This window comes from Ciconia boyciana, chromosome 3 (genome assembly GCF_034638445.1).
Source record: "Ciconia boyciana chromosome 3, ASM3463844v1, whole genome shotgun sequence".
Classification (NCBI taxonomy): Eukaryota; Metazoa; Chordata; class Aves; order Ciconiiformes; family Ciconiidae; genus Ciconia; species Ciconia boyciana.
Genome location: NC_132936.1, coordinates 1,832,360 through 1,844,589, shown reverse-complemented (window position 1 = coordinate 1,844,589; position 12,230 = coordinate 1,832,360). Strand labels below are relative to the sequence as shown.

At 59.9% G+C, this 12,230-nt stretch overlaps 1 protein-coding gene across 3 annotated transcripts in view; it reads left to right on the top strand.

The window, feature by feature from the left end:
• EFR3B (EFR3 homolog B) overlaps positions 1 to 12,230 on the top strand; it is a 49,201-nt gene that overhangs the window by 1,698 nt on the left and 35,273 nt on the right. Inside the window, exon 1 of one of the 3 annotated variants that reach the window (XM_072858195.1) lies at positions 6,570 to 6,726. The exons of the other annotated variants lie outside the window; for them this stretch is intronic. Coding sequence (XP_072714296.1) covers positions 6,720 to 6,726 — 7 coding nt within the window. The 5' untranslated portion in view covers positions 6,570 to 6,719. Of the gene's footprint in view, positions 1 to 6,569; positions 6,727 to 12,230 lie in introns of those variants that run through there. 3 annotated transcript variants of the gene reach the window in all.

Genomic DNA, 12,230 nt, shown 5'->3' with positions numbered 1-12,230 from the left:
GGTCTCGTAAATCTTTGCCAAAAGAGTCCTGCCATTATCCATCCCTGGGTGTTTTATGGCTCCAGCTCTGTTCTTCATCTTCATGTCACCTTATCTTTAGCTTTGTTCTTCTTTGTTATCTTTGTTTTGTTCTTCATCTTCCCGCTGTCTGGCCGCTTGATGAAACCAGGCACACGTCTCTGTGCCAATTTAAGCTGATTCCTTTAACCCTTCCTCCGCTGGTCCTATGCATCCATGTACAGATATTCCTGGTCATATGGGTGTTCTTCTTTCTGACAAATCCGTCTGGCAGCTGATTTGGTGAATTCAGCCCTTCCTCCTTGACATGCCAGTGGGGACATCTCTGGGCAGCTCCTCGCCTTGGCCCAGGGCACTGTCCCCCTTCCCGAGCCATGAGGGGATCCTACCTGCTCAGTAGCAGCGTAGGAATGGGCTTGTAATTCCCACTGCCCTGCAGGAGGCAAGCGCTGCCCTGCCCCGATCCCAGCGGCACGAGGGAGATGAGGTTGGGGTTTTCTTTGGGCGTTTCATCCTGGGCCAAGTGTGTCCTTTAGTTTGTTTGGAAAAGAGGAGAAAGAAAGAAGGTAATTTTTTTTCCTCTTTGTTTTGCTAAAAGCCCTCTGTGGGGTTTTCTCTGGGGTTGGGAGGAACAGAGCCCCTCTGTGCCTGGACAGGAGGACGAGGGAAACAGCTTAGCACTGTGCCGACTTCTTCACCGAGTCTGGGCAGCGTAAGGGCTTACGGCAGCCCTGCCGATATACAGGTTTGGGATATGGTAACAGACACCAGACCAGCAGCTTTAGGGATAAACAATTTATCTCTAAATAACGGTACAGTAATAAATACAGATCAGTAGTGCAATTATCCAGGTCATAATGACAGCAAATCCAGTAATTCACTAATACGGGGCTAGACTTAATATCCGGGAGTGCAAAGACTTACACGACCGTGGCTCTTGGGCAGGCAGGAAGCAGAGCATGGCTTCTTCTCCGGACAGGCAACTTGGACCAGCCCACTTGGGGAATCCCAGATTCCCTGATGGGACTGTCCTTTTTAATTGTTGTGTTGTGGAAGCACCATTTGGGCTTTTTAACCCATCATCACATCCCATCTCTGCTCCCTTTCCTTGCCGGTTCTGTCCTTGGCACGCACGGGGCCTGGAAATGCTGTGTGAGGCAATGCTAGCCTGGCATTTCACCCCTTGTTTGGCGAGGGAAAGGGTGGTCATCTTGTCGTGGCGGTGTAAGGCCAAGACCAATGTCGATGCCTCCCACCTCCTTCCCTGGGGGTGTCAGGCACGGAGGGAGTTTGGTCATGGAACGATGAAGGGTTACGTTGAGTCAATACAGTGGTGCGTCGAGAAACCATCAGAACAGTGCGGGCCGAAAAGCAAGCACAAATATGTAAAGAAGTGATTAAAAGCAGTAAGAAACTGCTCAAAATAAGGAGAACAACTGAAGGATGAAGCAAGATGTTGAATATTCCCCTAGTGGGAGAGGAGATCACCCTAAAAGGGATTCTCACCAGCCACGCTTGACTATTTTTTGAGCGTGTTCCAGGATTTGTGTGATCTGTGGTGTCACAGCGGACAGGTATTAATGTTTGTTGTGCCTGCTCCCTCCCCTGCTTCAATAGTCGATGCAAGGCTGCGTGCTGCAAAAAACTCTTCTGTTAGAGATTAGGGGTAGGGGGTATAGTTAGTTGACAGTACTTGACAAGCAATAATTGGAGCAGTATAGTTAAAATCACATCCAGGTAGGGTAGTGAAGTTACAGATACACAGATAAGCGAACGTAGATAAAGTGTGGTTCTACGTAGCGTCAGTATCTACAAAAGAATATGAAGATCGTGAAGGTACCCAGCCGTTCCTGCCGCACGCGGGTGTTGTCTCAGCGTGTTTATCGGGTGCATTAGGAAATTATATAGGCTCCCCAGGGGAATTAAGGCACGTAGCAGAGGCTCTGAAGGAATTTCCTTCACCCGCGAACCCCAGTCCTGGCTCAGGGACACAAGCTTCGGTGTCTCCCAAGCACGAGCTTAGGTCACCCCTAAGGCATTTAGTAACGACGTGTGCTCACTGTGATTTAGATGTTCCCATCTGTGTCTGTGCTGAGCCTGGGTTGCCTGTGTGGGTGCAGCCAACGTTTCTGGCTGGCAGAGTCTGGATTTTTTGCCTCCGTGGCTGGCCCTGCCACTGTCACCCTGCTGTGTTTGATGGTCTGGAGCAGCCGTGCATGAGGTGCGCATGTAAAGCCGTGGTGGTGATAGCCTCGCACACGTCCCCGGAGTGTCCCTGTGGCCTGCATAGCTTCGCTGGGCTTGGAGAAAGAGCCAGGGGTGTTTGGGCATGAGAGGCAGAGCGTGACTCAGTTTCCCCGTCTCTGAGCCAGGGAGTTGGTGCGCTGTATTGGAGGGGTGGAAGGTGGGGTGGTGCAGGGCACAGCACCGTCCTCGAACTTTCTCTTGGGGCAGAATAACCGCGTTTGCTATCTGCGGATGTCTGGGCCCCGGGAGGTGTTGGGGACGGTCCTGTAGCCCTCGCAGCCCCCAGCACAAGTGCAGGGCCTCCCTGAAGGTCTGCAGGGAGCTCCTCTGTGGCACTGCAAGGGCCGGGGAGATGGGGCAGGGTGCCATCAGCAGGAGCTAGCCCCAGGTCAGCCCAGAGCACTGGGGAGACGTGGCTCAGGCTCAGGTGACCTGTTGATTCGCCCACAGCATCTTCTGGAGCTGGGGCATCTCAGGCCGATACCCCTGGAAACACCGGTGCTCCCAGCAGAGATGCCCACCCAAGGGTGCACCCCTTGCAGCTGGAAGGGAGGGCAGCGCCTGGCTTTTCAGCAGAGATCCTCCTCCGTCTGCTGCTGCGAGCGATCCACGTGCGGGCAGCATCGCCTTGCACTGTGACAGCATCCTTTCTCCCGGTCCTTGTCCCTCCTGTGCCACACAAGCGCAAGAAATGGATCCTCGTGCAAGAAACAACACGGAGACGTGTGAGAGGTGGCGCATTGCACGTGAGAACCGTCAGGGCACGGGAAGAGCCCGTCCCTGGGCATCGTGCAAGTGACGTGGCGAGCGTCGGTGCCAGAACGGACGTGGGTGTGCACGAGCTGATGCCAACACCCCGAGGCCCAGTGCCGGTGTGCGGGAGCAGCCACGGGGGGCTGGCCCATGGGCCTGGGGTGCGTGGCCGGGGAAGGGATGCATGGCTCGGTGCCGGAGGCCCTGCTGCGGTTGCTGCAGCAGCTCTGTGGCCATGGAAACAGCTGCGGGAGAGCGGGGGGATGCGAGGAAGGAGGGAGCAGACGGACGGGGATGGACGTGTCTGACAAAGGAGGTGCCTGGGGTGAGCAGCTCCTCGCCGTCTGCCCGGCATGACTGTCGCAGCTCCGGCTGCCTCCGGGTCGCTGCCTTCCCCCAGCGCCCACCGGCCAACTCCCACTGAGCCATCCCGGGGCTCGGGGCACAGCCGTCCATCTTGGTGTCCCACATGCCCACCCTGCCTGCCATGCTGAGCTCTGCACAGCGTTTCTGAGCCCTAGGAGGGGGACACAGCCACGTGTCCCCAGAGAATCCCAGGCCCCAAGTGATTCGGCGTCCCCCCCTTGCCTGCTGGAGAGGTGAGGGAGACTGTGCTGTGCCGGAGAGATGCGCTTGGATCCCTCTGGGCAAGGCTGGAGTGTGTTGGGGTCCCCGTTGTGGCGATGACAGGTAGGGGCTGAGGGGCAGCACTGGTGGCAGGCAGGGTTTAACTCTTCTCCACCCTTGTTTTGCACCATGAATCAGGAGGAGCCACGTCCCGGAGGTGGCCTGGACCCCCACCCCAACCTCCGCAGATCCATCCCGACCCTGGGCAGGGATGCTCATGTCCATCCTTGCTCTTTGAGGGCAGAGATTATGCCGGGCTTTTCTGGTGGCAACAACTTTTAGGGTTCAAACCAGCCCTACGTGTTTTGGGTGTGGGCTTGGGGGGGCCTCAGGGCTTGTCGATGGAGGTGGGGGTTGGTGCTGGCAGCTGAGTGAGGGCTGTTCCCAGGTCCCCAAAGTGGCCGTGGGGGACTCATTTCCTTGGCTGCCCCGCAGCGCCATCCCGATGACCACGGTGTCCCTTCGTGGCAAGCCGATGGCCTTGCAAATCCCCGTGAGCAAAGGGACGAGGGTTCCTGGGCTGGGGGGGATTTGCTACGTCTGCTTCAGGCTCTTCCCTCATCATCAGATTTTACTCCAAGGCTTTTAATTCACAATAAAAAGGACTTTGCGACTGCTTCTGGGGCTGGGCCTGACCAGGGACGCTCAGGAGCTCCGTCCCTCGGCCTGTGACTGCTGCCACGTCCCCCGTGAAAGCCCTCCAGTCCCCTGGGAACACGGCACTTCATGCGCCTGCTCCGCCACCCAGGGAATCGGCAACACAGATTAACTCCTGAAATGTTTTAATTAAAACATAATTTTCCTGCGAGGAGGATCGTGAGGCACCAGCTATTGCCTAATTAGATGATCCCAACCCGGGGGTTTTGCCGTGTGGGAAGACACGCAGAAAAAAAGCTCAAGGAGGGGGAGATCTGCGGCAGCCTGGTGCCAGCACCTCCCGGGTCCCCCGGCCCTCCTCAGCCATGGTGCCCTGTCACCTCGAGCCTTGTCCTTGTCCCCAGCTGTGGCCCAGGGCAGCATCTTTGCTTTGCTGGGTCACTTGTGCTCCTGACAGGGTCTGGCACAGGGAGGGCTCGGGCTTTGCTGATGGGTCGGTCTTGCCGTGCGTGGGGCACGCCGTGGCTGCGGGATGGCCGTGGGACGTGTGTGGGGCCGCAGGGCACGAGGGGCTCCGGCACAAAGTCCCCTATGGTGGCCTGGCCAGCTGGGAAAAGAGGTGGAATGGGTCCAAATAGAGGGGAAAAAGGTAAATGTAAAGGAGAAAAGGTGGTGCTGTGCCGTGCTGTGCGTCGCTGTGTAGTACTCTGCAGTGCCACGCTGCATTGTGCCGGGCAGGGCTGTGCCGTGCAGCGCTGCGGTGTGGTGTGTTGTGCATGCCAAACCACACCAAACTTTCCTGTGCCGGGCTGTGCCATGGTGTGCTGTGCTGTAAAGTACTGTGCCGTGCTATGCTGTGTTGAACCAGGTTGTGCTGTGCCGTGCCTTGCTGCGCTGTGCTTTGCTATGCCGTGCTGTGCCGTGCCATGCCATGCCGTACCGTGCTATACCCTTCTTCATGCCTTTCCGTGGCCCCGTGCCCTGACACCTCCTCGTGTCCCGGCCCTGCCTGGCATGCCAGGCGCTCCTGCGCCCTGGGGATGCGGCAGCCTTCCGTGCCACCCCGCTCCGGCTCCCAAAGACCGGGGGCTGCGGCAGCGACCGAGGTGGGAACACCATCGCCTCTGCACGCTGGCTTGTGTCTCCCGCTCTCTCCTCCCTGCCTCGGGCAAGCCGGGACCCCGCGTTCCCGTTTGTGGTGCTGAGCGGGAGTCATGGGTTTTGGGAGGTGACCAGATGAAGCGTGGGAGACGATCAGCGCTCGCATCCATGACCTGCGGCTGGGCACGGGTGCCTTGGGAGCACCGGTGCAGTGCCTGTGGCATGTGTGGCCAGGACCACCAACAATGCCGGAACCTGGACGGGGTGGCTCCCTGCCTCAGTTTCCCCATTGGCAGCAGGGCATTGCTGCATCGCTTCAGTGCTGCTAAAGGCACTGCGGCAGGAATGCAAAGCGAAAGCACCTCGGGGAGGTATCTTCCTTATTCCTCACCCCCTCCAAGCGCTCTCGGCCCTTTCCCTGGCGTCCGTCTCCCCAGGGCAGTCCAAGCCCACCCCCGTCTCGCTCTCCAGGACTTTCTAGAAGCAGCCGAGCCGACCTGGATCTGTCTGCATTTCCTCTGCCATCCCCCTGCAGCCCTCGCCGCCGGCAGCAGCACACCTCCGTATTTTGGGAGCCTGGTGCAGTTCCCACCTGGCTGGGCCGCAACGGCTGCAACGGGGAAGGCCGAGGTGTTCACGGTTGCCGCTTGGGTGGCCACAGATGCTCCGTGGGGCTGGCAGCAGGATGGGGGGAGCACATGTGGTATCTGCTCCCCACGGGCTGGGTGTTAACACTCCGGGGTGCTTATTCCCAGGACGAGCGATGCAAATAGTGAGCATGGGGCAGTGCAAGCTCTTGAAGGAAACCTCTCTGCTGAGGTTTGGGGTCCTCAAACGGGGCTTGGGGCCGTCCGACCCGTGGAGGAAGGATGCTCGGGGGCTCACCGCCGTGTTATGGGGGGAACCGAGTGGATCCCGGCTGGCTGGCAGACCCCAAATGCGCAGGGCAGAGCTGCTGCCACCCCTGGCTTTGCCCCCCACCAGGCTTGTGCACGCCAGGGCAGGGTGCTCCGTGGGGGGCAGCGTGGGGTGGGTGCTGTGGGGTGCGCGGTGCGGGTGCAGCGTGGGGCGGGATGCCCGGGGCGGGGGGGTGGTGGGACGGGACACACGCACCGTGCTGGGGGCAGCGGGGCCCGGTGCCGCAGGGGCCCCGCCGGGCCGGGCCGTGCCGGGCGGGGCGGGCGCTGCGGCCGTGCCGGCGGGAGGAGCCGCCGCTGCGGTGCCGCCCCCCCGGTGCCGCCCCCGGCCGGAGCCGCTCGGGGTGGGGGGGGCAGGGCCGGGCCGGGCATCGCCGCCTGCAGCCGCGCCGGGTACAGCCGAGCCGAGCCGGGCCGGGCCGGGCCACGCCACGCCACGCCGGGGCGGCGGCAGCGGCCATGTACGGTGAGTGCCCGCGGGGAACGAGCCCGCCGGGGCCGCGCCGGGCCTGGGCCGGTGCCGGGGCCGGTCCGGTGCCGTGCGTGTCCCCCCGCTTCCCGGGGACTTGGGCTCGTCCCCGCCCCGGGGCAGGGCTGTGCATTCCCCGGGCCCGGTTAGGGGTTCACCCCTTCCAGGGTGGGGGGGCCTCGTTCTTTATAGGGCTGCGCACCCCCCAGTTACTGGGGGGTATCCCCTCTTTTGGGGTGGGGGGGACCTCCGTCCTGTAAAGAGCTGTGCGGTCCCCATTTACTGCGGCGTGACCCCTCTTGGGAGCTGAGGGGACCGTGGTCTTTTGCAGGGCAGTGCACCCCCTAAGTTACTGGGGGTCATCCCCTCTTTGGGTTTGGGGGACCCTTCGTCCTATATAGAGCTGTGCATCCCCCGAGTTACTGCGGGTGATCCCTCTTTGGGTTTGGGGGGGACCTTGGTCTTTTACAGGGCCGTGCATCCCCCCAGTTTTGGGAGGGTGTCCCCTCTTTGGGTCTGGGACACACCCCGTGGTCCCCTAAAGGGCTGTAAATGTCCTCTCTGTCACTGGGACGTTGTCCCCTTCCTGGGGGACCATGGGCCATTAACCTTACCCCCCAGCCCGTGTTCCTGGGGTCACCTGCTCCCCGGGGCAGGGAGAACCTTGCTCCTCTATAGGACCAATGACCCCTATAGTACTTGGGGGATCACCTAGTCCTCAGGGTGAGGAAGCCTTGGGTGCTATATGGGGCTCTTCAGCTCCACCTGGTTATTGGGGGGGGGGGGGAGAGGAGTGTCACACCCCCCTCCCAGGATCGGGGGGGGTCTTGGTCCTATATATGACCACCCCACTGCGATACTGGGGAGCTGCCTGGTCCCCGGCATAGGGCAGACCTCAGTCCCATGTAGGCCCATTCACCCTGGGGTCTTTGGGGATCGCCAGTCCCCCCGTTGAGCCCCGTGCCGTCACTATTGTCACCCCACTGTGCAGGGCGGGCATATGGGGTCCCACGTCCCCGGTCGGGAAGCGCGGCGGGGTGATGCGGCGTGCGTAATGGGGAGCAGCTGGTGGAGCAGCTGGCTGCCCCCCCGCCCGGGGCAGTGGGCTCTCCTAAGCTGCTGGGAGCTTTTGGGAAGGGCCGGGGGGTGGCCGGGTGGCTCTTAAATCCTCGCTGCCCGAGCATCCTTCCCCGGGCTGTCAGCGCAGGGCGAGCTCCACAGAGGAAGGAGCCCCTGCCCGCTGCCCTTGCTCGGGGGCTCCCAGCCCAGCCCGAGGGCTGCCGGGGTCTCTTTGGTGCTGCCGGCCGAACTCCCTCTCTGCGAGGTGCTGTCATGCCAGGGGTGAGTGCACGGTGGGGTGCGGCAGGAGGGAGATGGGTGGGCAGGGTGCCAGCCCCCTCCAGGTGATGGGGTGCTTGTTTTGGGGGTCACTGGGGTGCACACAGACGGGAGGTCCTGAGATGCGCTGGGACGCAGCACCTGCCTCCTGCGGGGAAAGGAGTGGAGCCGGTGGGCTTGGGGAGCGGGTTTCTACCTAGCGGGGCCAGGAGGAGAGAAGCTGAGGCAGGATGCATGGGTTCCGTTCCTTTCCTCTCCTCGTCACGGTGCTGACTCCTCCGTGGCCTCCGTTGAGTCATTCCGGTCTCCCAGCTGGTATTTTTCCACCCGCAAAATGAGGGGCATGCTTCCTTCCCCTCCTCGGCTGTGGCAGCCTGCCTTGACGGCTGCTGCGTGTCCTGGGGATGCGGCCCCTCTGCAGCCCCCCCACGCCGGTGTTCCCTCACCTGCTCCGACCGCAGGACCCGTCTGTCTGGCATGGGATGGCAGTGATGCTCTCATTGCAGGACAGCTGGCCCCGATGCCCAAATGCTCCCGCTGGTGCCCTTTCCATCTGAGCTCCCCACCTTGCTCAGGGCTTTTGCATCCACATTGGGGCTTGGGCTGATTTTGGGAGGATTTTCTTTGGGCAATTTGTGCTGCTGGCAAGCAGGAATTTGCAGGGAGCTGTTGTCATCATCTGAGCAATTTGCAGCAGCCTGGAGCACGTAATAATCCTCTCTGCTGGAGAACTGCAGGGGACCCCAGCCCTTCTGCAGACCTGGGGGAGAGGTAAGCCACGGGTCCCCAGGACCCGGCCAGCCCCCCGGTGTCAGTTTAATGATCTGGCCGAAGGGGTGTGACATGCTCTGGTTGTCCGCTGGGATCCTGGATCACTGGCCAGCCTGTCCTGCCCACGGGGAATGGCAATGCCACATCGGGCCGCAGCTCCTCTTACCCACAGGTTAAGCCTCTGCTAGCATCTTGGGGAAGCCCCTGCTCTAAAATACCTGGTGTTTCCTTAGGGTGGGGAAGGGCAGAGCACCTCTGGGGACCTGAATGTGACTTCGAGGACAAAAGCCAGGCTGGTCCCTTCCCCGGTAGTGCTCATGGCCAGGCATTGCTGCGGCTCATGGTCCTGGAAAGCATCCAGGAGCTGGAAAGCTCTGTGGGATACTTCGGATGAAAGGTGCATTAGCAATGCACAGGATTATTGGTATCTTTTTAATCTCTCTTTTAACTATCTCTTGGCCTGGGGGAAGGGTTAGATGGGTGACTGGGGATGTTTTTTTCTCCGCGGACAGGACAAAGCGGTGCAGGACTCTTGCTCCGTTATGGGGGAGACCTGCTGCCTCCCTGGGAGGTGGTCAGAGGGACAGCATGGGGGGCACGGGCCACCCTTTTGCATCCCCTCTAATCCCGCAGCGCTGAGCTGGCGTTCGCATGTGCGAGGCAAGAGCAGCGTGCTCGGCATGGCTGTGCCTGGCACCCGTGGCTCATGGTGTGGGGCTGCGGCGGTGGCCGTGCATGCAGAGCAGGGCTGCTGGGGATCTGCGCCTGTTTTCAGCCTGGGTTCGGTTTCCTTTTGCATCACCGGTGAAAATGGGAGAGCTAAGCTTCAACCACGGCTGTGCCAGCCTGGACGTCTGGTGGCATGCAAACGGGAGTTTTGTGAGCTGAACCTTCAGGCTAGTGTCCCAGTCTCTGATGGGAGCTCGCTGTCCTGAGCCTGGCTTGGGGATTAGCTGCTCCACAGGAGATTTCACGCTGGGGTGCTGCTATCAAGCTTTGTCTGGCAAAAGAGCATGGTTATCCCACACTCGAGGGCTGTGCGGTGGCCCCAGCTGCAGGGGAAGCCCAGCGCTTTGTGTACCGAGCCACCAGCACCCTTCCTGCTTCACTGCCGTCTCCAGGAGGCAGGGCTTTAATTCAGAAATATGTACAAAGGACAGAGTGAGCTCGTTGGGCTGAAAGCGCTCCAGGAACAGGGACACGGCTGTAGGGAGAGCATAGGGGGAGAGCGGGGAGCAAGGGAGCTGCGGAGATGGGATGGGTTTACCGTTTCCATGGGGGGTTCCCCGTGGGGCTTGTCTGCCAGTCCCCCCCATACTTTTGGCAGCTGCTGGGAAGGCAGTGTGTGTCGGAGGTGTGGCAGCAAGCCTTTGGGAGCCGTATTCCAACTGTCCGGCCCCGCAGCCGCCCACCGCAGTTTGGTTCCCTCACTTTGCTTTCTGGTTGCCGGCACGAGCTGTCCCTCCCACGTCAGCAGAGCTGGAAATAGAAAAGGTTCCCCTTTTTTTTTGTTTCGGCAGCAGCTGGAGCAGGGGAAATGAGGTTTTTCAGCTACCCGGGGAGGAGGCGTTGTCGGTGGTGGGTGCCAGCAAGGTCCCCGCGAGCCGTCTGGGGCTGCCAGTGTGCCACTGAGTCACAGCCAGCAGCCGTACAAGCGGATGGGTTTTGCGCTAAATAAATAGCGCTCGGTGGGACTGGATGGCTCAGCAGGGGAATATGAAATGCAATTAAGCTTTTTTTTTGGCTTTTTTTTTTCTTCTATGCTTTTTAACTAAATGATCTGCAAATTAATTCAGTGCTCGTAGAGGAAAAGGGGCTGTTTGTGGTGCCGGCAGCACTGGGGGCTTTCCTGAGCTGCCTGGTCATGGCTTTCATAAGCATTTGCATTAAACCTCGATGGCTGTGGCCGAGTCCAGGGCTTTTTTCCTGGTGTGTTTCCAGGCGGCATTGCCATGTCCGGGCAGGATTTGATCCCTGCAGTGAAGATGGGGACTCCGCTGCCTGGAGCATCGCTAGAGGGGATTGTGCCAGGCCAGGAGCTAGCATTGCTCACCTTGAACCTCATCGAGCCCGACCGCTTAAGGACTCTGGTAATTGCTTGTGCAATCAGTAATTGCACAAGAAAATGCACTTCCAGAGATGCTCCGCTCCCCACTGAACCCTTTGCAGCGCAGTAGCTCTGTTGCAGGTCACTCTGCCTTGGGGACTGGAGTTGCTCCCCCTCCACGGGGACTGCAAACAGCCAGGAAAGGCTGGAGAGAAAGCGTGGCCATGGACGGTGCCATCACCTTTCTGTCTCTCTGTAAATGAGGGTGTTTGGTTTGATTTTCTGCCAAAAAACTAAAACTGGCTGTGGGCTTAGAGGTAGCCTATCTTGGGGAAATAAGAAACCACAGAAACACGTGTGGTCAGCATCTCACAAAGGTCCTTATTGTGTTTTTTGTTGAATGTGCAAAACAGGGTGGGGGGTTTGCATGGTTTTTTCTCTCTAAAAGCCTTTCAAACTTGCAAGCCTTCCCGTGGCCTTGGCCCTTCCGTCGCATCCGGCTCTGTGCTGTGTGGGGCAAGGCCCTGGGCTTGCAAAATGACCCCAGCTCTTAATTAAGCAGTTTTCAGAGGCCGGCTCTGATGCTGGGTGGACGGCTGCTTCTGTCAGAGCTTCCCCACCTACGCGGTCTGGACCAGACAACTGGTGAACGTCTCGCATCAAGGAGCTGCGTCAAGGCCAGAGTTTGAGTGAATTTCCTGCTTTTTAAGCTTTTTCCTCCCCCCAGCTTTCCTTCTGCCATGTGTTGTATAATGAAACCAGGCACCCATTAAGCCGCTTAACTCCCCTTCTCCCCTCGAATCACGCTGCCGGCGTGCCAGGTACGTAATACAAACCTCCCGGCGCGCAGCTCTGCCCTTAATGGGTGGTTTCCCCCACGTGCGAAAGGGCTGGTGTGGTCTTAATGCCCGAGTCTAATCACCGCTGTGAAATATTAATTAATCTGGCCGCTGGTGAAGCTTTGCGCCCGCGCTGCGGTGTTGGAGCGGCAGGCTCGGCTGGGCAGTGAAGTGTAAATAATGGAGGGTCAAATCCGTCGCTGGTGTAAGCTGACAGCGGGGCTGATTTATGTCCCACCGCTCACCACAGAGTTGTTAAAGCTGGATTTGATGCCTGCGTGCCTCGAGCTGTCAGTATTTGGACGGGGGGAGATGGGAGGGAGCATGTTCGGACAACTCCAGGTGGGATTCAGACATGCTGGTACCAGCGTGGATTCGGCCTCTGGAGCAGCTCCCGTTTGGGGGATCCCTGCATGGGCTGGGGGGAGCCCCAGCACAGAGCCGCACACTGGGGCTCTGCGTGGAGCCGCTTCGTCCCCCCCTGGCCACGGTGTCCGCCCCGGCGA